General features: G+C 48.7%; 1 protein-coding gene across 1 annotated transcript; it reads left to right on the forward strand.

Moving 5' to 3' along the window:
* Window positions 1–19,007: 19,007 nt before the first annotated feature.
* CUNH1orf216 (chromosome unknown C1orf216 homolog) lies at window positions 19,008–24,001 on the forward strand. The gene is made up of 2 exons (XM_037061448.1): window positions 19,008–19,215; window positions 21,304–24,001. The coding sequence occupies exon 2, from the start codon at window positions 21,309–21,311 to the stop codon at window positions 21,996–21,998; it is 690 nt and encodes a 229-aa protein (XP_036917343.1). The 5' UTR covers window positions 19,008–19,215; window positions 21,304–21,308; the 3' UTR covers window positions 21,999–24,001.
* Window positions 24,002–24,006: the final 5 nt, after the last annotated feature.

Below are 24,006 nucleotides of genomic sequence, written 5' to 3' on the forward strand. Positions count from 1 at the left end.
ACCCCCTGTTAGGGATGCTCATTTCCAATGAGAAGGGCTGGGGGGGAGTCAGGAAAATATTTTCCTCATAACCAAGGAGCAAATTGGCTTATACCCCAAAAACCTATCACACCTGAGCCCAGAGAAGGAGGCAAACACACCCCTGGGCTCATTTCATTAAAAAAAAAAAAGTCAGCAGTGTTCATTTAACCTTGTTCCGCCAGACTGGTGGTAGCCCGGCCATGTCATTAGAGCCCAGCTCGGGACTGGTCGGACAGTGAGATTTTAATCCTGTCCCCAGCACTTCCTGTCTAGGTAATGTTAAACCTAGTCTTTCGTGTTAAAAATAGGAAGGAAGATCTACAGTCCTCCTTACAAAAAATGGGGGAATGTCATTCCTTCTGATTAATAATAAGCTCCCTGTCTCCACATCCCTGTAAACTGAGCCTTCATCACCACGCACTTTACCTTCGCACCTTTCTCCTCCTCCCACTAGGATGAAAAGAAAATGCACGTACACCAGCAGGAAAGAAGATCCTGGTATGGCAAAGACGAGTCAAGACCTAAAACAACTGGCCTCATGGAAAAATGTAAAGTTTTATTTAAAAAAAAAAAACCGAGCAGGGGAATGCAAAGTTTGGATAATCCCATTCAAGAAAAAACTATGGGATGTGGTCTATGTATTATGACCAAATTCTAAAGGAGAAAATTAGGAGGAACAGAAGGATGGGGGTACAGTTTTATGGTTGAATATTGAACTTTTCTTAAGTTTAGATGAGATGGTCCCACATGGTTAAGGAACTAAAGAATGATTTACACTAAAAAACTCAGTCAAAAGTAACTTCCTTTTGCCAGGAAGTTACTGTATTATCTTGAAAAAATCTCATCTTATAACCTTAAAATCTTACATTGGAAATATTTGTTATTTCCTTGCCAGAACACTTAGCTTGATTATTGCATAAATAATGGAACAATAAGTGATCACGAAAATAAAATACATGACTGAAACTGGGGTTTCCATTTTGGTAATAGGTGATACTCCTGATGACGCTTCAGAAAAGCTCAAAAAACTAACAAAGGTACACTTTTTCAGAATACGTATGAATTACCTAATTTCTTTGAGTGCAACAGTTGAATTTACTCATATCTTAAAAATACTTGTTTGAAGACAAAGCTTGGACATAATTTTAAGAAATTGGAAATAAAATCAGTATCGCCAGTTTTCCCAGTTCAACCAAATAAGTGGGAAAAATCACAGGTGTAATAAAAATATATATTCCAAGACTCAGATATCATTTTTACCAGTATTGGCTGCTGTTCTCCGTCCGGGACAGGTCTGTAGGAGGTGGTTTCCAAGCTGTCTATTTTGGTCTGATGAGCCTTATGCAGAGTTGCTCTTCTCTCAGTGTTTCCTACGCTAATTAAAATCTGAAAACAAACAAAGCCAGAACCTAGAAATGAGGGCCTCTTATTTAAGCAACAGGAAAATATGGTCAGTGCTAGAGAAAAATGTTGATTTTTTAAAAATAGGTTTAATCCTTTTTCTCACGGATAAAGGTACTCAGTTGATTCAGCATGTGTTTTTCTCAGTTAGTAATGAGCATTTTAATATGTGAATTACTTAGATTTATGAGAAGAATAATGTTCTCTGACATCTCATTTATTTTTGATATGAGATTGTTTACTGAATTGCTTCATCCGGGACTATGCGGTCATAGACTAAACACCTTCTGAGAACTGGCTTCAACGCCAAATTCCAGGTTCCAGAGAAAGGAGCTTTGTGTTTTGCGTTTTTCTCCTCCCATAGTAATTAATATCTTAGTTCATGTTCACAACTCTTGACAGTAGGTATGGCAAGGGTTGTATTCTTCTCATTTCACAGATATAATAACCAAGCACCAAGGTAGTGGCCGAAAGTTCCCCCTTTGCATGGCTTATTCCAAAGAGGAAAAGATACTGATTTGTCCTTAGTCAAGTGGTTGGAATCCGCAGGGTTGGGGCCGGATCTGGTCTCAGACATAACAGTGGTGTCAGACATGGGGAGAGAGGCCAAATGCCACTGACCCTGAGCCTATGAGACTCTCATCCAGGTCTGCACTGGCAACACCCTTTGCTTTTGGGTGAAGATACTGTTCAGAACTCAACAATAGAGCTTAGGGATGCAAAGTCAACTGGCCAGTGGTCGCTCCCTAACTCACCCTCCCCGCAGTTCCCACTAATGGACCTGTGGGCAGTCAGTGAGAAATAGGAAGGTACTTCCCCGTCACTCGCTTGGATGGACCTTCATTCTACTTCTAGGCTCTGAGAGAAATGTCTGCTGGCCAGAAGAATCTTTTCATGCTCTTTTGGTAGGGACAGTCTTAACAGCCATGCATGGAAGGCCCTTCAGGAGGGGACACTTTTCCCTCTCCAAGCATCTTGATGTCTCCTCATGGAATTTCTTGTCCTCTTTCAAGATACCGTGTCTTCTTGAACCTCATTGATAATGGTGAACATTTAAAAATTTAGCTTTTTTTCTACTAAATAACACTTGTGAATATTCTTATGAGATTCTGGGGTGACAGTCTATGTTTTTCATTTCCATCATTTTTCCATAATGGGCCCATGGTCTGCTCTAAGCAGAAAAGCGGGCTGCAGTTTGTCCTCTGAGGCACACACGCTTCAGCCAACCAGAGCACCTTCTCTCTGCCTCTTCTGTCTCAGGACTCACCTGTCAGAGACCAGTCGGGAAATGGCATTGACCCCGCATGGTCAGGAGCTCAGTAGCTTAAGACTGGCCCCATGTGAGATGCTGGTTTCAAGTCCAGCTTCCCAGGCTGCTTGCAGTTCTGTCCACCTGTCTTGACTCCAACTTCAGGGACCCCACGATCCATCTTCTCCTTTGGTAATTCTGTGGCACCGCTCCAGCACCCCCTGAAAGTGCTGTGCGTAAGATTTCAGTTTTATTCTGCAGGGCACAGCCAGACGAACAGTGGAGCTGGGTCCAGAGCAGCCCTGCCCTCTCTGGCGGGCTGCCCACCCAGCACAAGATCTGCCCGCCCCTCCGCAGTCTCCCGGGGCCTTGTTGTCTCCAAGTTTTTATCTGGCAGGTCATGATGGAGGTGCAGTTGACTAAATAATTGGCCATGTGGTTAAATGAAATCTCCAGTTCCTTTCCCCTCTCCAGAGGTCAGGGAGTGAGGTGCCAGGTGTTATTTCTGACCAGCCCCTCCCTAGAAACTAAGAGCTTACCAGAGTCACCTCCTCAGCATAAACTCAGGGAAGGCAGGAAGGGGCTCATGATGAACAACAAAACCACTCCCAGCGGTTTTAGGAGCTCTGTGGCAAGAACTGAGGACAAAGACCAAACCTGTACCTATGTTTTCGTTACATCACAGAGAAAATACTCTGAATTTATTTATGGTCTAGCTAGTATCATGCTTAGCAGCAGTAGGAGGCATATGATAATCATATATATATTTATATTTATATTTTATTGATTATATCATTACAGTTGTTCTATTCCCCCCTCCATTCCCCTCTACCCGCACACTCCCTCCCCCACCATTCTCCCCCACTTTAGTTTATGACCACGTGTCTCAAGTTCTTTAGATTCTATATTTCCCCTACTATTCTTGCCCTCCCCCTATCTATTTTCTACCTACCGTCTATGCTGTTTTCTGTACCTTCTCCCTCCTTCTCTGCCTCCCACTCCCCTGTTGCTAACCCTCCATGTGTTCTTCATTTCTATGGTTCCACTCCTGATCTAGCTGTCCTCTTGGGTTGCTTTTGTTTTAGGTGTGGTTGTTAATAACTGTGAGTTTGCTGTCCTTTCACTGTTCATATTTTTCATCTTCTTTTTCTTATATAAGTCCCTTTAGCATTTCATATAATAAGGGCTTGGTGATGATGAACTCCTTGAACTTGACCTTATCTGAGAAGCACTTTATCTGTCCTTCCATTCTAAATGAAAGCTTTGCTGGATAAAGCAATCTTGGCTGTAGGTCTTTGGATTTCATGACTTGGAATACTTCTTTCCAGCCCCTTCTTGCCTGGAAGGTCTCTTTTGAGAAATCCGCTGACAGTCTGATGGGTACTCCTTTGTAGGTGACTGTCCCCTTATGTCTTGCTGCTTCTAGGATTCTCTCCTTCATTTTAATCTTGGCTAATGTAATGATGATGTGCCTTGGTGTGTTCCTTCTTGGGTCCAACTTCTTTGGCACTCTCTGAGCTTCCTGGATTTCCTGGAAGTCTATTTCCTTTGCCAGACTGGGGAAGTTCTCCTTTATTATTTGTTCAAATAAGTGTTCCACTCGTGGTTGTTTCCTTCCCCCTTCTGGTACCCCTATAATCCGGATGTTGGAACGTTTAAAGATGTCCTGGAGGTTCCTAAGCCTCTTCTCATTTTTTTTAATTCTCATTTCTTCATTCCTTTCTGGTTGGATGTTTTGTTCTTCCTTCTGGTCCATTCCATTGATTTGAGTCCCAGTTTCCTTTCCATCACTATTGGTTTCCTGGACATCTCCCTTCATTTTAATTAGTTTAGCCTTCACCAGTTCTGTGAGCATCCTGATAAACAGTGTCTTAACTGTGCATCTGAGAGGCTGGCAATCTCTTGGTCGCTTAGAGTTATGGGCTCTGGGACTTTGAGTTCTTCTTGCACCATCTTTTGCGCTGTTCATGCCTGTTCCGTAGCAGGATCGGAGCCCTAAGGTGTTCACCAGAGCAGGGCAACTCAGTCACTGGGTTGTGACACTGTATGTGGGGGCGGGGTCAAAGAGGAACAATTGTGTCCCGACTGCCGCCTGCTGCCGCGGCCCCCAGAAACCCAACGACTGAAGTTTGGTTCAGAACTTGAAACCAGCAAAATTCGAGTGGTTTCTCAACTTGGCAGATCCCACCCAAAACCACTTGTAGGAAATCTTCATTTGCTAACTACAAATAAGCAGTTTCGTGTGTGAACTGGCGATGACCAGTTTTGCCCAATTTGCTTAGGCTTGTATCTAGCTGTGGGCCAAACTATAGCATTTTGGAAAATACAAAATAGAGGTACAAATCATGGGGGCATGTTATAGGATGGATTTATCAGCTAACTCGGGATGAATAAGATTTGAATCCTAGTTTGTAAAGAAACATAACAAAACTGAACTTTTCCCATGTCCTTATAGAGGTTTTTCATGCTGATTAATTAAAAGAATAAGACTGAGGTGAGTTAGAGGTGTCCACTTACTTAAAAGATCAAAATGCTTTTTAAATCTTTTAGAAGCTTCCATATAGGCAATCAGGGTAGCTACTCAACGTAATTTAGGCCTGCCATTATTAAAGTAAGTTAATTAAGACTTCATTATGACAATAACGTTAACAGGTTGAATGGGTAATATTGGGAACTAAAACAGAGACATTGCTTGAGCTTCTGGGAAAAAAAGTCGACACTATTTACGAAGCACTATTGCTGTTACCCTCTAGTTTCTGCAAATTAGTAAGGTTTATTTTGACTAATTAAATAGTGAGGGCTAGTCTTTCTTTCATAAAGTTTGAGGTTTGAGGGGGTGCAAAGGCCAGGAGTGGTGACATCGTAAAAAGAAAGGTTGTATCAATTTGATGTCAAATCCTGGCTCGTCCATTTATCCGTTACCTCCTGGCACTGACCTGCCCACCTGTAAACAGGAGAAACCAGCTGCCTTGCTGGTTGCTGGGCCAAGGTTCCAGCGTGACACCTGGAAGTCGGCAGGCGCTCAGTGAAGGCCAGTCCTGCAACAGCCGGAGAGGCGCAGTGTTCCGGCCTTGGTGACACGGTTCCCTGGTGTCGGGAACAGAAAAATGGCGCTCATCAGCCCCTGGGCACCTGGACTTGATGGTTTCAAGGCTCCTTCCAACACCAGTCTGTTTCTCTCTGACTCCCCCTCACCCAGGGGTGGGTCCAGAACGTCTTTAAGGGAGTGCGCCCGAGACTCATGCAGCGTTGTGTTGACACGAGCTGCGTAATCCAACCAGCCCTTAAACACAGCTGCTCCAGTCAGCTGAGGATCTGCGTGTGTGAGTTGGATGTAGGTTAACGCCTCCAGGAAAAGAGTCCCGATTTTAATGAGACCTGAGGAGAACCCAGAAGGAGGCTTAGTGATATGTGTTCCCCTCTCAGAAATACCTAGAAAGACACATTTTGGATATTTCAGTGCTGATGGAAAGGATTGTAGTTGAAGGAGAAACTGGAGTTTGTTTGTGTAAAGCCTCTTTTAAAGCATGAGATCAAAGCTGTCGAAATGGAGGGGACCCTCAGAGGAACCAGTAACAGGACACATCTCCCCTCTTCTCACAGCCCCAGGACAAACCTGACCCATCAGTCAATCCAGCCTTCCCAGCCCTGAGCTCTCGCTGGGCCTCACAGTACATCACAGTGAACCCCTCTGTCTGTGGGGTGCCCGCAGATCTATGGGTGGTCACAAGCAGACTTTTGTTTTTAATTTAGGTCATTCTTCCACTTATGTAACGTATTTATGTCACATATTTATCAGCTGCATCCCCGTCGTTATTAGAAAAATAAATGTAGGTCACACTAGTCTCTTCATTATGAATACTTCTCAAAGGAGACATTCTCAAAGAGGCTTATCTTTGGTAACTGGTATAATTTACCCCAATTGCTGCCATGACTAGTGTGTATGTGTCACGAACATACTAACGTGATCAGGGAAATCCTAGATCCTAGGATTCCTTGGAATCCTAGATTCTTGGCAAGTATCCACTCACTAACAAAAATGTATTTTGTATTAAAATGAGAATTTCTTTTTTTAAAGTATATTTTTAAGTGTATCTTCTTTTTTTTAAGTATATTTTATTGATTGATTTCTAGAGAGGGGGAATGGAGGGAGAGAGACAGGGAGAGAAGCATCGATGTGTGAGAGAAACAGCAAACGGCTGTCAGTTGCCTCTCATACGCCCCCTACTGGGGACCCGGCCGAAACCCAGGCATGTGCCCTGACCAGGAACCGAACCAGTGACCCTTCAGTCCGCAGGCCGGCGCTCAATCCACTGAGCCACACCAGCCAGGACTAACTGTACCGTGGGACTGAGTGATCTCTGGGCTGTGGGATTATGAGATTTGATCCTTCCCTCCTTTGGTTTACTTGTATTTTCTAACTTTCCCACACTGATCAGGAACTGCTTTTGCAATGAAACGTGATTTCTATTAAAAATGTAGTTTAAATGGTCTAAAACCATAACCATATCATTTTGGAAGGAGGCACCGAGGAGAACTTACCTGTAAGAGATTACAGAGTGGGTGAGGCAAAGATGGTTCACAGATTTTGATGCTGAGTCATGGTGCCTGAAAAATGCTAATCAGTTAGGTGGGAAATGCTGAGTCATGGCGCAAAAATGCTATGTCATGGCTACCTGAAAATGCTGAGTTGTTTTAGATAGCCATGAGTCAGCATTTTCGAGGCACCAGGATTCAGCATTTCATATAACATTTCATATAACATCAGCATTTTTCTGGCTAATGCAAAATTCTCCACGTGTTAGCTTAGCTCTAACTTCCTCAGAGATGACTTACTTCCATTACCATCCCTTTCTTAAATCGGTCACCTAGGTTAGTTTACGAATACTTTTTTTAAAAAATCACTATTTGCCACCTTAATGTTTGTTTAGGTCTTTCTTCCTCACTAGACTTAATTCTGTGAAAGCAGAGACCATGCCTGTTTTGCTACAAGATGCATGCTTTGGGTAGTGCTGTCCGAAGCCTAGAGGCGCTAACGGTGAAAAGCTTGGGATGGCCTACAAAGAAGCATTATTGTGTGGAACAGAATAGAGATGGTTGCTACGTGAGACCTTCAGCCCTTGCTCTGCCACTTATAAGTGACAGGGCCTTGGATAACTCATTGTCTTTGAACTTTTTTCTTCAACTGGAAAATCAGGCTAAAGTGAAAAGGCTTGGTTTGGCTCACAGGGCTTATGGTTAGGATCGGAGGAACAAATGAACGTGAACTTGTAGAGACTGAGCCAAGGCTGGCTAACCCACTGCCAAGGAAGGGTTGGTGCTGATGCCCCCTTAAGGTCTGGTTCAGTGGGAAAGAGGCGGAGCCTCACCAGGCTGCACAATACCAGCCCATGGACCTGCCTCAGCACCAGGGATGGCTAGCTGAGTGCTGGGACTTGTGAGTGGTCAGGACGGAGGGCTGCTTATGGGCCTGGACTCTCACAGTGAGCTGGGCAAACAGACACAGCCTTGCGTATGGCTGATGTCACCTGGAATTTTACGTAGGTGCCAGGTCTCTGCACCTAGCAGTTGTATTGGTCTGTACAGTCCATGTCCTTTCCATTCCCTCTTTCTGTCCTCTCTTCTCTCACCTTAAAGGTTTTTCATTTTCGGTTTATTGATCTACGTCTTCCCTGTGGTGGGAATCCTAATGGGAAAAGGGGGGTTGAAGTAGCGACAGCCTAAGGGCGACTGGCAGAAACCATGGGGCTGGATGCCTGGGTTCTTTCCCTTTATTTTAGCGGGAGCCACAGCCTAGCATTCTTGATGGCTGATGCACTAGGGGTGGGGTGAAGAGGCAGCCCCAGCTCCAGGCTGGAGAATCGCTGGGCCCAGTCGAGGGGTGGACAGTGCTGGGCAGGGCTGGTTGGGAGTGAGTCATGACGGGTTTCTTTTATCCTCTGTCCCTCTTTTTCTCAGAGGCTGAAGGAAGGAAAAAAGCTGACTGCCCACCCCTCTCTTTGTGTGTCTTGTCTAATTTAACTTATGTTATTTATCAAGTAGACAGGTTATTTGGAAACCAGATGGACCCAGGCAAAAAATCATCTGGGTTTTCCAAATGTGAAAAATTAGGTTCTGGGGGCCTAGGAGAGGCACTGTGTGTGTGTGTGTGTGTGTGTGTGTGTGGTTGGGAGGGGGTGAGGAGTGTTGAGGGTACTTTATGTCTCTGTAGTCAGACCCAGAAATTGCTCCATGATACCCAAGCTTTCCCCCTCCTTCTTTTCCCTTCAAGTTCTTTATGATTAGAATCTAAATGAGAAAACTAAAAGCTTTACGTTGGTGGCTGGGAGTGCTGAAAGGTTTAATTGGCCAGAATAAGAACATGTCAGGGCTATAACAGAGCAGCAGCTGACAGCTTTCTCGATCTCTCCATCTCGCCTCCTACAGAACCGGTGGGTTAGCAAGGTAGAGAGAGGTTTCTGGAGCAGAAACCGCCACCTCGGTCCCCTCCGTGTTAGATCCCAAACTGATCTCTGCAGTTATAGCAGTTAGACGTTAAGGGAAGAACTTACCATTTTGTAACTTTCTGATGATCAGACGGCTGAAGAACACTGGGGAAGAAGGGTTGTCTCCCCCTTAAATATCCAGGGAGGGGCTAGCTGGGTGGTCACAACCAGGGATGTTTAAAGCCTGCGGTTCTGTTAACTCTGGGCAGCAACATTACGAGGAAGGAATTAACGCAGGAAGCTGTGGAGGTACGACCCTTGGCTGCAGTAAAGGAAATGTTCTGGCTGAGAGCAGAGGCCGGTTTCCCTGCAGAGGCACACGCGCACACAGAACAGAGCCAAGACGCTGTCTGGCCCGAGGAATCCGGCAGCGGCCATCGCACTTGTCCCATTGTAATTGTCATTTTTTTTTAAGTGCCACTGGACTGTGAAAGCCACTTAGTAATTAGATCTCATCTGAATAATCTGAGTTAATACTAGCTCCACGGTGGTGAGGATTAAGTAAAAGAGAATTGTAAAGTGTCTGCCTCTAGGCCGAGCACATAGTGAACCTCAATGAGTGTGTGTTGAATAAATGACCATTTCCAAAGGTCGGTGTGTAACAGCTTGGATAACCGAGACTTATGGGCTGTCTCACTGGGCCTGGAGCCTGCCCAAGCCACAATCTTACCCCGCCCTCCATTTAACACATGCTAAATGAGTATCTGTGGCCCCCCACCCCCGTTCAAGGAAGGCCATGTTGGCCCAGCCACTGCCTGGGCGTGCTGTCTGTGGACCACCTTCAGCAGTCAGCCCCCTTGGGGATTGCCCCAGCTGCAGAGAACACCTTGCCCAAGGTCATGCCCCTCTCCAGCACAGCCCACATCCAACGACAACACCGGTATAAACGCCTGGCCATCTCAGCTCATTTTGAGACAATTCCGATGGGCCATTCTAGCTTCAGTGCTCCCCCAGGAGTTAACTAAGGCTATCATGGGCTTGTCCCTTCCCATCTACAGATGTTGATCCAAAGGGCAGTTTTCAAAAAAATTATTTCTTTATTTTCAGAGAGAGGGGAAGGGAGAAAGAGAGGGAGAGAAACATCCATGTGTGGTTGCCTCTCACACGCCCGCCACTGGGGACCCGGCCCGCAACCCAGGCATGTGCCCCCACCGGGAACCAAACCAGTTCACAGATTGGTGCTCAATCCACTGAGCCACACCAGCCAGGGCCAAAGGGCACTTCTTAATAAACATCCTGGGTGCTAAACTGTCTGGGTCTGCTTCCTGGGGAATCCAGCCTGCAAGTGTGCTAGTCCTGGTGGCCAAGGCTTTTGGACAAGAGATCCATTTGCACTTTCCAGTATTTGTTTCCAGCACAGGAGGTATGGGTGCTGTCTTTTTATGTCCACCAGAGGGCAGCAGTATCAAAGCAACCTGCCCTCCTGAGGTTCAGCAGACTGGTCTGGGGCCTTTTCCTGTCTGCTCTCATTTCCCACCACCAGTATCAGTATTAGGCAGGCTGACCTCCCTTAGTGTTGTCCACCTTCCCAAGGGAAGAAGATTTTCCGAAACTGTCCAGGCCTTAGTTTTGTCGGTCTTGACCCCCGCCACCTGCAGCACTGAAGGCCAGTCTGTCTTCCTATTGCAGCCCCCTCCACCCCCAACCCCCACAGCTGGGCAAACTCCTTACCCAGAATCTCCCAGCCCACCACATTTGCCACCCACAATACATTTGTTTTCTGTGTGACAAGGTAATTATGAGCTTGGGGCCAGGAGGCCCGGGGGCCAGTCTGAGGATGGTCACTTCAATCTGGTTCTCCCTGTTCTACTAACATTATTGATTTTTAGTTTTATTTATTATGATGATTTTCTGTGTGATCTGGCCCTGGTGACATGAGGTATAGAGGCGAGAGGGCAAAACACATTTATTCTTGTCACGATTTAGCTTCTTGTAACCACCTACCCACCCGACATTTTTCTTTTAATCTGCAGACTTTAGTACCTTTGTTTACCTGTCTTCATCCTCTCCCCTAGTCCCAAAGTTGTCCCGAAGATTCTTCCAGAAATGGGAGCCAGATGTGGCTAAAGGGGGGGGGGCTGGGGCGAGGGGTGAGGACAGCAGACTTGGTACCTTTTGTTAGTGGCCATTAACCCATCTAGCAGCCCTTTACTGCATTCCAGTCACCTGTCAGTTATTTCCAGGCTGAATTCCCCAACTCCCTGCTTCTTTCTCATTCCTTCCCCCAGGTAGTCCTGAAACGGGCCAAGCTTTCTTTTTTTCCCCCTCTCTCTTTTTTCCTATATCGGTTTCCCTGGCTGTGAAATGGATGAGAGAAAAACCTGATCAGGAAGCTTTTGGAAGGAGAGGGATTGACATGGGATGGACCCAATTCAAAGTTGGCCTGCCTGACCTTCAGGCTACCAAGGCCTCCCATAACTTACACGGATTCCTTATGGGGAAGAGAAAAGGCAGGCTTTAGGCAATAAATTACAAGTAGGAGGGGGGCGCTCTTCACTGGGATATTTGTCATGGGAATCAGCTGAGGCCAAGGGCAATTTGTGGGGCCATGTTCCCCCAGCCTGTGTTCTCTGTGCGTGCCAGGAGAATGAATAAATCATTGTTCAGGGGCGGGATGCAGCTGCTGGGCTCCTCCCCTCGGCACATGCCCAGACTCCAGATCCTCCATTGAGAGCTGCTGGAGCAAAGCGGTTTATACACCCAGCTCCCCAAATCCTATTGAGGCCTCCCCTTCTGCACGAGCCACCAGCTTCAAGCCCATTCAGGCAGGCCCTTTGTGCTGGAGGTTAAGTGGTTACGTGTGGGGGACACCCAGAAAGGACCTGTCAGGTCCTGAAAGGCTGTGCTGATACCGAGCCCTCCTACTGATGAATGGGGTGGGTGGAGGAGAGGTGGGCGGCCAGAGGATGGGGTAGGGGAGAAGGCATGGGGATTACGGAGCCCACAGAGGCAGCTGCTAGGAAGGGGGCGGAACAGGCACCCCTTCTTTCATTTCTCCTTCAGATCCAATTTTCTGTCTGGCTCACTCACTTTGCTGTGGGCTCTGGGGTGTTCAAACAGCCTTGGGACCTGGCCTCTGGCTTTCCTGGTCTGGTGGAAGGGAGGTTTAGGGAGCACCATTTACCACTTGGGTGCCTTGGGGAGAAAGAGTTCTTTTCATTCTTCCAGGAGCTCCAAAACACCCCTCAGTTTCCCCTTTTCCCTTCAGGAGTGGGAGGAAAAGGTTGGGGCGGGATTCACCTCCTAGGATCATGTGGTACAGTGGGTTTGCAACTGTGTCCCACTAAAGCTTTAAAAACTTCCTGGGAGGCCCCTCAAGAGCTGTTTGGGGTAGAGGGCTTGGAGATCTCACACTGGGTATATTGGAAATATTTGCCTGAAAATAAAAGATTCCAAGCCTCTAAATTTTTTTTTTTAAACTTCAGATTGGATGTGTGCCCTGCTCATTTTATAGCTGAGGAAATAGCCACCCTGGTGGTGGAGAATGGACTTGTCTTACCTAACGTGGTTGCACAGCAATTTCTTGATAGACTAGCGTGGCACTGCACCTTTAAGAGGCAGAGGAGAACTGGGTGGACAAAACATCCAGGTCTCCAGCTTTGTAGGCCTGTCTTTCCCAAGATGAGCCCACAATTCTGGGGAGTGATTTTCCTTCTGATCTGCCTTCAGGGCTCCGCGGTCCATCAAAGGTCCTGCAGGACTGGACCTGGTCCTGGGCGTCCAACTAAGGATGTTCACCAGATAACGTTCTTTAACAATGCTCAAGGCATATTGTCTTTAGTTGACCTAAAAGGGCTAAAATTATTTGAAGAATAAAGCAGGTAGCAATGTGGCTGGTACTGCAGGACTGGGAGCCTGTGCTTTGTTCTCAGGTGGAGCATTTAGCCGACCCCTGTTCTTTCCTTGCTACCCCCAGCTCCTGGGAATGGTGGTCAGCACCTTTCACCTCTGGGCCCACTTCATCCTTCAGGTTCATCTCCCACCCCTATTGCCCACCCACCCCCCATACCAGTCACACTGGCCTTGCCTGCGTTGTCTCCACACACACTCCACACACAGTCTCCTCCGCCTTCTGCTTTCTCTTACTCGGCCTTCAAAGCCGGGCTCAAATCCCACCCCTGCACGGCCTTCCCTACCGTATCCTGTGCTCATTCCTTTTCCTCCCGGCCCTGTTGCAGGGCCCATCACCTTGTCTAGTCCACTCTTTTTCTGCTTCCCTGTTTACACAGGGAGCTCCCCAGGGCCACCACCGGTTCCGATTCTGCCCTGCTCCCTAGCACAGGACCTGGCACAGGGTAAGCACGCCACCCCCTTGTGCTGGATGTGGATGAAGGGACGGGAAGCGGCAGGTCCTTGGCATTGAAACACCCTGGCAGTACCTACCCCTTTCTTCCCAGGAACAGTGACATTGAAAAATTATCCATCTATGGAGGAATTCATGCCTGTCCCATTTACTGGAGCAGAAGTCCCTTTCATCTTCCCTTGTCTAGTTGCCTGACACCTAGGCCCCCAGGGCCCGGAGTTGGCCACTCTCTGCCAGCCTCTCCTGGCTTTGACATCTGTTTGCTCGACAGGGTATCCATTCACTGCCCACTGCTGGATCTTCGCGGTGGGCTGGCCTGCTGCAGAGCCCTGTTCCATCTCCGGTGACTTCAGTGTCCCTGCCAGTCAAATCCCTCCAATCTAGTAGCTACAGATACCCCTTCACCTGGGGTGACTGATTCCCTGGTCTCCTGACGGAGAATGCTTCTGGTGAAGGAATAAGAGACATCTACACATTTGCTTTTCTGTGGTTATATAAACATGGATGCCTCTGCTTTCCTGGGCTTTTTTGTTCTCCAGGTTCCCAGCTCCCTGAATATTATGGAGTGGGCGGGAATCATTATTTGAGTATTTACTGCATTAATTATATAGTGCTAGAGTATCCCGTACAACATTGCCCCTGACTAAGAAAAGAAGCTGAGGCTAGCCCTAGCCGGGTGGTTCAGTTGGTTGGAGCATTGTCCCGTACACCAAAAGCTTGCATGTTCGAATCCCAGTCAGCGCACACACCTAGGTTGTGGGTTTGATCCCTGGTCAGGTCAGGGCATGCACAAAAGGTAACCAATCCATGTTTCTCTCTGACATCGGTGCTTCCCTTTCTCTCTCAAATTAATAAACATATTCTTTAAAGTGAATAGACCATTAAAAAGAAAAGAGAGGCTACAGTCTGATGCCCTTGGAATTCACTGGACTGAACGGGTATCATATTATTTATTTTATTTTTTATCCTCACCCAAAGATACTTTTTTCACTGCTTTTGGAGAATGAGAGAGAAAAAGCATAAGAGAGACGTTAGCAAGCTGCCTTCTCCTGCGGCTCTGACACTCTAGCTTCTGCAGGTCAGGGGGAAGAATGTTTCCAACCAGGGCACCCGAGGACGGTTGCACTGCGTTGATGTAGGTTGGACCGGGAGCTGCCATCAAGGGCAAACAGAGTTGCTACTATTGAATGAGGACTGAGAGGTGCATGAGAGGGACCCAGGGGTGCTCTGTTAGTCCTGGTTCTTTCGATTGTCAGGGAAAGAAATTCCACGCAAGTTAGGCTTGGCAAAACGAGGGCCTTCTTGGAAGGTTTACAAAGGCCTCGGGAAACGGGGACTGGAACCTCACCAGGATTCTGGTTTTTGTCTCTGCTTCTGTGTGTCGGCATCATTTTCCCCTGCTGCAAACCGACTCTACTCGCCAAGATAAGTGATTGCTATAGCCCTAGGCTTGGGGCTTGCCTGCTTTGTCTTCCTTTCATTTTATTTCAGCAAGGCCCAGAGAAGAACTGACTCACCTGGAGCAGGCAGTCTTATCCTTGGACTCAGCAGGCTCCCGTTTAATCCCGGTGGTTAAAGCTGGGGTCGGGTGGGGGGTCGGGTGGGGGGCCGGGGTAAGGGGTGAGGGGGCGTGGCGAGGAGGGACTGAGCTGAAGGAAAAGTGGGGAGGAGCTGTTCTGGGCCCACCAAACGAACAATCAGGTGATATTATGGCTGGATGGCATGGGAAGATCTGCATAACACCAAAGCTCAGAGCCTTTAGAAGTGAGGATTTGGGTCACCTCATAAGTAAGAAAACTCTGTGGCGTGGGGGACTTGCAGTAGATAAAGGAAAAGGGAAGAGTAATTTAGCCCAGGACCTGGCGTCGGACAGAACTGGGGCTGAGGTCTCCACTTGTATTTTCCAAGCTGGGGGAGTAGCCCAAGTGTGAATTATTTTTGCCTTCTCCCTTCATTTCCTTTTCCCTCTTAAAACAGGATTTGTCATAATCATAAGATGGCATTTTTTCCTCTCCCATTTCCCTCATATTTTAAAAGATTTTATTTATTTATTTTTAGAGGGGAAGAGAAGGAGGGAGAAATATTAATGTATGGTTCCTTCTCATGGGTCCCCTGCTGGGAACTGGCCTGCAACCTAGGCATGTGCTCTTGTTACCAAAGAAGGGGGTCCGAGGGGGGGCAATACTTGGCCCACCGAGAGATGCCAAAAACTGCTTCAGAAAACAGAGGCCCCTCCCAAGGACGATATACTAATATCTGTTGTGCTCTTCTGTCCGCCGCCAATTGGAAAGATGTCTCTCAATGCCAGAGATTTGTGAAAAGGAAACAAAATGTTTATTTAATGCTATTCAGGCCTAATGCCCTCATTAAAATATTAAAGTCTTTAAGGGTATACACCCACACACACACACAGCGCTCCCTTCTCCACTGTCCCAACTCCGGGTACCGTAAATCAGGAAAAGAGCACACGTCCGTTTTTCAGGTCGCTGGCACGTGAGCTGTGTCTCCTGTCCAGGCAAGATCTCCAATTAATCCAAAGTCATGCGGCACCTTCCACTGGCAAGAGTTCTTTGTACCAAGGTCCAGTCAAAGTCTCTCTTGCTTTCCAGGCCACTCGGCCAAAGGGAGCACCCCAAAGCCGCATGGGCCTCTTCTACCAAAGCCGCACTCCACCGAAAGCGCGTCTTTCTTCTTCACCTAGCCGCAGGGATCTCCATTCTGGCAAAGTTGTGTGGTCTTCCCTTTCACCTGGCCAAGAGGGGGTCCTCACTCTGCTAAAGCCACATGCCTCTCCTGCAGGCACTCTTTCAGAGAAGCAGCCCCCAGTTCCAGCCTGGGTAGCGGCCACTGCTCCCTCGCCCAAAACTTGGCCACAGCTATTTAACATATCTATGAAACCAGTTAAAGGTTATAGATATGTTATATGACCATTCCAGAGGTTAGCTGCAAAACTGTTGCTATGCAAAACAGCTCTCAATGGCCCTGCTCCATTCGTCCCTTCCCCCAACTGACACCAGGGTGGGGTGAGGACATCTTAATATTTCCTCCAATATTCCTGTACACTTTGAGTTCTGGACACCATTCCAAATCTTTCCTGCCCCCCCCTTTGGCTGCACCCTGTATCACTCTGACTGGGAATCGAACCGCGGTTATTTGGTCCACAGGCCCGCGCTCAATCCACTGAGCTAAACCAGCCAGGGGCCATTTCCCTCATTTTTGTATATAGGATTGGTTGGTGTGATTTAATTTGTATTTAGTCTCTAGGTTGCTGAGTGGTAAGTTGGGATTGAGTTGAAAGTGGAAGAGGATGCCCCAGCATGCAGATCACAGACTTAAATTCTTCCTCATTAAACAAACAAACAAACAAACAAACAAAGCAGCAGAAAGAAAGAAGGAACCCCTACCCTTTACAACAGCATGGATGGAATTGGAGAGCACTATGCTGAGTGAAATAAGCCAGATGGTGAAAGACAAATACCATATGACCTCACCTTTAATAGGAACCTAATCAACAAAACAAACAAGCAAGCAAAATATAGTCAGAGATAGTGAAATTAAGAACAAACAGCAACCAGAGGAGAGATGGTGGGCGGGTGGGGTGTTAATGGGGGGGAAAGGGTGAAGGGTGTCAGGAACAACTATAAAGGACACATGGACAAAACCAAGGGCGGGTGGAATCAGGGAAGGAAGGTGGGGATGGGGGGGAGGGGGGGAGGAGGTGAGGGGAAAAGGCAGAAAACTACTTGAACAACAATAAAATTTATAAGTACTTATATATATGTTTTACAAATATTTACTTAGAAAAAAAGCAAGCAGCCTTGGTTGGCATGGCTCAGTGGATTGAGTGCTGGCCTGTGAACTGAAAGGTTGCTGGTTCAATTCCCAGTTAGGGCACATTCCTGGGTTTTGGGCCAGGTCCCAGGTTGGAGGTGTGACATTTCTCTCTCAAATTGTTTCCTTCCCTCCCTTTCTCCCTCCATTCCCCTCTCCTTGAAAACAAATGAATAAAATCTCTTTTTTTTTAAGCAAAAGAAAGGGACGAGGGAAAGACAAGGTATTTTAAATGTGTTATGATTCAGTCCTGCCTAGTGTGGCTCAGTGGATTGAACGCCAACCTGCAAACTGAAAGGTCTCCAGTTCAGTTCCCAGTGAGGGCACATGCCTGGGCTGTGGGCCAGGTTCCCAGCTGGGGGCTTGTGAGAGGCAACCAATTCATGTATCTCTCACACATCGATGTTTCTCTCCCTCCCTTTCTCCCTCCTTTCCTCTCGCTCTATAAAGAAGTACATAAAATATTTTTAAAATGTATTATGATTCAATGATGAATCCATGTCAGTTTAGTTTTGAAAAGCGGGGTGGAGCACATGAGAAAGGCATAACCAGTTGAATAGCTTTTTCATTAGAATGGGGGTGTGGAAGGGACCTCGTGGAAACTCATGTGCCCTGAAGGCCAAATTTGCCCTAGTCTTTCTGGGTAACTTATTTTAAGAAGCTTTAATGTAATACCAGTCAGTGCTTCTTTGTTTCATCATTAAGGCCAGCAATTTCTCTGTTCTCTTTGATAGCAAACTGGGCCCCCTGAACCCTATGTTTCCCCCAGGGAGGGAGCAAGGGCATCAGGCTTCAGCAAGTAAAAACGGAAGAGTCCACTGCACTGGCCCTATGAGGGGTTCTCTGCCCTGGGGGAAGCCACCTGGTCCTGGCAGTAGCTCCATGCCTGTCCCAGAGCAGATTTTCTTTCTTCTCTTAAAAACCTAGGCTTCCTAAGTGACTTTAATAAATAAACACAAAATGAATACATAATGTCAGCCTGGCCAGGTAGTTCACTTGGTTAGAGCTCTGACATCACAATAAGCAAATGTTGTGGTTTTGGTCTCCAGTCAGGATACATATAAGAAACAACCAACCAGCCCTGCCTGGCTGCCTAGTATGGTTCAGTGGATGACGCGTTGGCCTACCAACTAACAGGTCACTGGTTCGCTTCCCCGTCAGGGCACATGCCTGGGTTGTAGGCCAGGTCTCCAGTAGGGACACGCAAGAAGCAACCACACCTTGACGTTTCTCCCCTTCTCTTCCTTCCTTCCCACCCCCTCTAAAAATAAATAAATTACCTCTTCTACCAAAAAAAGCATTAATGTTTCTCTCTTGTTTCTCTCTCTTAAAGAAAAAAAAAGTGATAGATGCTATGAAGAAAGTGTCAGGGATAATATAAAGGGGGGAGGAGACTGTTAGGCAGAGGAAACAGTGTGTGCAAAAGCAGCGTGGGCGAAAGGAGCGCCAAGCCACAGAGATGGAGCGCCCAGGCAGCGGGAGAGCGAGGGGGCAGGGTGCTCCGAGCCCCGAGGCTGCCTCCCCAAGGATGTACCGCAGCGGGGAAGCCATTGTGAGGTTTAGGCAGGAGGGTGGCGACATGATCAGATTTTCATTTTGAAAATGTCACCGGAGCTGCAAGGCCTCCGTCCAGGCTGCAGAAGGCCGGAAGGTGACTGCAGAAAGGCCGCCGGGCCGGCGGGGCCGGCGCGCCGCAGAAAACTCAAGGGGCCCACGTGGGCCAGGCCGCCACGCCCCGCGCGCAGACGCCGCGGGGCTCCGCAGTCTGTGCCCTGGGCTGGGCGAGCAGCTCCCGAGCCGCGCATCCCACGCCCGGGCCCACGCGGACTCCCAGGCCGAGAGACCCCTCACCCAGCCCCGAGGGCCGCGTTCTCGCCGTGGGGCCGGTGGAGCCAAAGCCGCGCCGGGGCGGGCGCCTCCAGGCCGTGAGTCGGGCCGTACGGGGAGGGCTTGAGGCTCGGCCGCAGGGGTTTTGGGGAAGGAGAGGGAAAGCGCAGCCTCCGCACTGCCGCCTCCTATGGGGAGGTTAGGGAAGGCTGGTGTCTCTCCGGTCTTCGGGGTAATCTCCCTCTCCGGCAAGGCTGGGGCAGGAAGGGAGGCCGATGCCCCCCGCCCTAAAACCCCGACAAATTGCAGATTTGCTTCGAGGGAAACCTGATCCTGGGGTGTCTGGGTTCCCATTTTGCCGTCTCTGAGAACCCCCTGATTCGTACCACCACCCCTGCGGCATCCCAGCTTCCTTCACGGCCCCGCCCAAGTTTAGGGGGGGAAAAAAACCATTTGGAGGGGGATGGTCGCCAGGCACCTTGCGTACTGGGGAGTTTGTAGCTTATAAAGGGACTGCGCAGACAACATCCCTGACCCACCTCGGAGGCCTGCCCACTACTGCGTGTGGGGAGGACCTCTGTCGTCCCTCAGTCTTACTGGTGCCCAAATTTTCTAATTCTAGTACCGTGTAGTCCGTTGAAACCTCTTGTCAGTTGAACCCCTAATTTTGGTAGAAGTAGGTTGTTGAGGAGGAAAGAATAGTATTGACTTTACTGTCCGTCCAGGGCATCAAGATGGAGCAGCTAAGGGCAGGACACAAGATAGTATAATAGCATGGAGGGAAGAGGGTAAGGTCCAACAGATTTGTCAGGAGGCGGGTAGGGGCCTCCCCGGGCGGAGGAAGGAACGGAACCCAGCTCTTCCAACCTGGGGCAGTCAGCGGTAGCCTCTACCCCGCATGCTTGCTCTTCCTGATCTTCCTGAGCCGGGGTGTTCCCTGCAGCCTCCTCCCTCTCCCCCACTCACTCACCCCACAGCACGTGTGGGCTGACACCTGCCTGGTGGCCAGCTCCATGCTGGCCCCTGGGAATGTGATAAAGGACATACAGAGAAGTTCCATGTCTAGTTAGGGAGCCAGAGTTATAAGCTGCTGTTACAAGAGAGGTTTTGTTTTTTTTTTAAATCGAATAGACATGTACTGTCCATCAATTAATGTGCCAGGAACGAGAAACAAACATGAATTAGGTAGTGTGTGCCCAGGGCAGTGTGGGCCCAGAGAAAGCAGCATTAACTGTTTGCTTGTGTATGTAGGTGGGGGCAGTGAGGAGAACATCAGGATGGCTTTAGAGAGGTAGGGGATATTGAAGCTATTTTGAAGTATAAAAATGGAATTTGATACGTGGAGAAGGGAGGACCTCGGAGCAGAGGAGGGGAGGGGAGGGGAGGGGTTGTAGGCGGAGGGAGCTGTGTGAGGAGGATAGTGTGGCATCTCTGAGATCTCTGGTTTGGTGTGGCAGTCGGGCAGAGTGTCAAGAGGCGAGTCCGGAGGCGTGAGCAGGGGCCAGATGAAGGCCAGCCTTGTAGGCCATGGAGCGGTTTAGCAGCAGGTTGAGGACCTGTGATGAATTAAATTTAAATTTGTAACTGGAGGCAGGGAGATGAGTGAAAAGGCTGTGGCAGTCAATAACCCAGGTAAGAAATGGCCTGTATGTTCATACACACGCAGAGGTTTTTAAGAGAAAGAACTGTCAGAATTCAGTGGCCAATGAGATGGGAGAAGGAAGCAGAGTGAGTGGTCCAGGGGCTCTCAGGTTTCTGACTGGAGTGACAAATGGAGAGTGGGCCATTTCGCTGAGGCCAGTGTGGAAGGAAAGCTGGTTTGGACTTGAGGAGCCTGTGGTTGGCCGCAGAGTTAGAGAGCTGTTGGGTCTGGCTGCAGGCAGATCTGAGAGTCACCAATACGTGATGCTCCTTGAAGCTACAGCAGAGGGTGATGAGGTCATCTGGGCACAAGTGCACAGAATGAAGGCAGCCTGCCTCAGAGGGCCAGGGGGAAACCTGCGCGGGAGATGGGGAAGGAGGAGGAAAACCAGGAAGGGAGATGCTACCAGAAGGCAGGGAAGGGGCCTGAGTAGGAGCAGCCAAGCTGGTGCTTGTCACTTTGTGCCTGCAGCTAGGTTACTTCAACTCTATCAGGCACCCCACCGTGTCCCGCTCTGACTCATCCTTCTGCTTCCCCTTTACAGACCAAATGTTTGCCATCCAGCCAGGAGTGGCTGAGGGGGGCCAGTTCCTGGGGGGCCCACCTTCTAGAATACGTCAGCCTGAGTTCCAACCCGACAGCAACTCCAACTTCATGGCCAGTGCCAAGGACACCAATGAGAACTGGCATGGGATGCCAGACCAAATGGAGCCCATCCCAATGAGGAGCTCCGCCAAGTTGCCCTCTGACAACCAGGCCTTCCAGGCCCCTGGACTCCCCGAAGGAGAGGTCCGCAGCCCTCCAGAGGGGGCAGAAATCCCTAGAGCTGAGCATGAGAAAATGGGTAGTGCAGGCACAGTCTGCTCCCCTCTAGAGGACAATGGCTATGCCAGCAGCTCCCTAAGCATTGACAGCCCCAGCAGCAGCCCTGAGCCTGCCTGTGGGACCCCTCAAGGCCCTGGCCCTGCAGATTCCCTTCTGCCCTCAGTGGCCCAGGCTGTACAAAAGCTGCAGGCTCAGGAGCGCTACAAAGAGCAGGAGAAGGAGAAGCACCATGTGCACTTGGTGATGTACCGCCGCCTGGCCCTGCTCCAGTGGATCCGAGGCCTGCAGTACCAGTTGGTTGACCAGCAGGCCCGCCTGCAGGAGAGCTTTGATACCATCCTAGACAACCGAAAGGAGCTTATCCGATGCTTCCAACAGAGGGCAGCACCATCTAGGCCCCAGGACCAGGGCTAAGAGTGAGTGTGCCTCCACTGGGGTGCAAGGGTATACCTGTATATATTTGCAGGCATGCGTGTGGTTGAACACAAGTATATGATTATTAACTGGTATGAGTGCAGGTAAGCATAAGTGAGCATGCATGTGCTAACATGTGCCAGGCATGTGTGAATTATCACCTGTGCATCAGCTTATGTGTGCTGTGTGTACACACAAGCTAACTTATGTGCAGCCCTACGTCGAGTGTCTATCTGTGTATATATGTATATGTGTTACACATGCCTCTTACACCTGACGTGTATTTAAGAGGGAGTGAATTTGTGCATGTGTGCATGAACAGGGCCCCAGTGGTATATGCATATGTGCATGAGCGAGGGGCTATAGTTGGCCCTTGAACAACACAGATTGAAACTGCATCGGTCCACTTATATGTGGTTTTTTTTCAATAAATATATACAGTTCTGCAGATGTATTTTCTCTTAAGATTTTCTTAATAACATTTTCTTTACCTTTATTGTAAGAGTACAGTATATAATACATATAACATGCAAAGTAAATGTTAGTCGACTGTTCATGTTATCATAAGGCTTCCAGTCAGCTGCAGGCTATTAGTACTTAAGTTTTTGGAGAGTCAAAAATTATACCTGGAGCTTTGACTGTTTCAGGGGTTGGAACCCCTAGCCCCTGCATTGTTCAAATGTCAGCTGTACATGCAAAAGGTGTGTGTGCGCCTATGAGCGAGTTTGAATGTGTAGGCTTATGGCATGTGTGAGAGAGCCTGTAGGCAGGGGTGCGTGTGTACAGCTGCAGGCATGGGAAGTGTATGGTAGGAACGTGTATTTGCAGGCAGAATGTTCCATTCCCCCTGTGGGGCATCCATCCACGCCCTGGGTTACCCATGGCCTGTCGCCTGTCGCCCTGTAGCCTTTTTTCCACAGGGTCCCACTGCTTCCTAGGAAGAGGGCTACCTGCTGTCATTTACCCCAAGGAATGAGTGTCAGGGAGGGGAGCAGAGGGTGGTGATGGACACTTGAACTCTGGGCACATGGGAGATGGGAATGGGGAGATGATGATGGCAGGACCTTGTGAAGAACAGAAGTTTGGGGATTCTGCGACACCACTTCCAAAGAAACTGCTAACCGTCTCCTCTCCTCTGCAAAGGAGCTCTTGCAGACCACGTTGATTTAAGCTTCTGATGAAAAGGAATGTGTGCTTCTAAGCTTACTGTTGAGTAAAACCTCACTTCCCTCTCTGTGCCTCTACTTGCTGTGCCTCTCTGCCTTTAGCAGCACTGGGTGTTGAATTAGTTTGGTTTGTTTCCCTGAAATCAGAATGTCTGTGCCAGGAGGAGCCACAGTCCTGCTTTTAAGGGTGAGCAGGGGACAGTGTCAGCCCTGCCTCTGTAAACTTAGGATGCTGAGTCATACCCCCTACCATCACTGAATGGCCCTTTAAATGTTGACAGGCTCCAGCAGAAGCTCTGGGAACTAGAACTGGTGAACTCTGGGGACATCCAAAGATTAATGTAGCCAAGCTCTCTGTTTGGCTTCTGGGAGCCCAACGGTTGCAAGATCCCGATGGGCTGGCAGTTCCCTGGAGGTCACTGATGCTGCCTTCCGACCTGCAGAATGCCCCTAGAGAGTTCCATCCCTAACAGTGGATGGGTGGAAGCAATGGGGAGGGAGGCTGAAGCAGTGACCCTGAGGACTTTGTGTCTGGCCCTTATATGTTTAGCGTGAACCATGATGAATTAACCGGGGCCCAGAAATGCATGAGTTTGTGTTTCTGTCTCACAGGCCTTCTGGTGGCCTCTTTGCTGGACAGTCTGAGCACCTCTTTTGAGCAGGGCTCTGAGCCGGGGGTGGGGAGTTGGGGCCGGAGACCCTGGGGAGGAGGAATCCAGCCTGCCATGGTCGACCATCTCATGGTAGAGTAGAGAGGTCTCTTCTCAGGGGCCTCCCAGATTGACAAGGGGGTGCCGGGAGAGGCTTGGCCTCTGTGAGAGCTCCATTTAAGATTGTCCTTG

The sequence above is a fragment of the Sturnira hondurensis genome, unplaced genomic scaffold (genome assembly GCF_014824575.4).
Source record: "Sturnira hondurensis isolate 20B ecotype Veracruz unplaced genomic scaffold, ASM1482457v3 Scaffold0013381, whole genome shotgun sequence".
Classification (NCBI taxonomy): Eukaryota; Metazoa; Chordata; class Mammalia; order Chiroptera; family Phyllostomidae; genus Sturnira; species Sturnira hondurensis.

What these genes read in the sequence shown, in the direction of transcription:
- CUNH1orf216 (XM_037061448.1), top strand. Translation starts at nt 21,309, where the DNA reads ATGTTTGCCATCCAGCCAGGAGTGGCTGAGGGGGGCCAGTTCCTGGGG.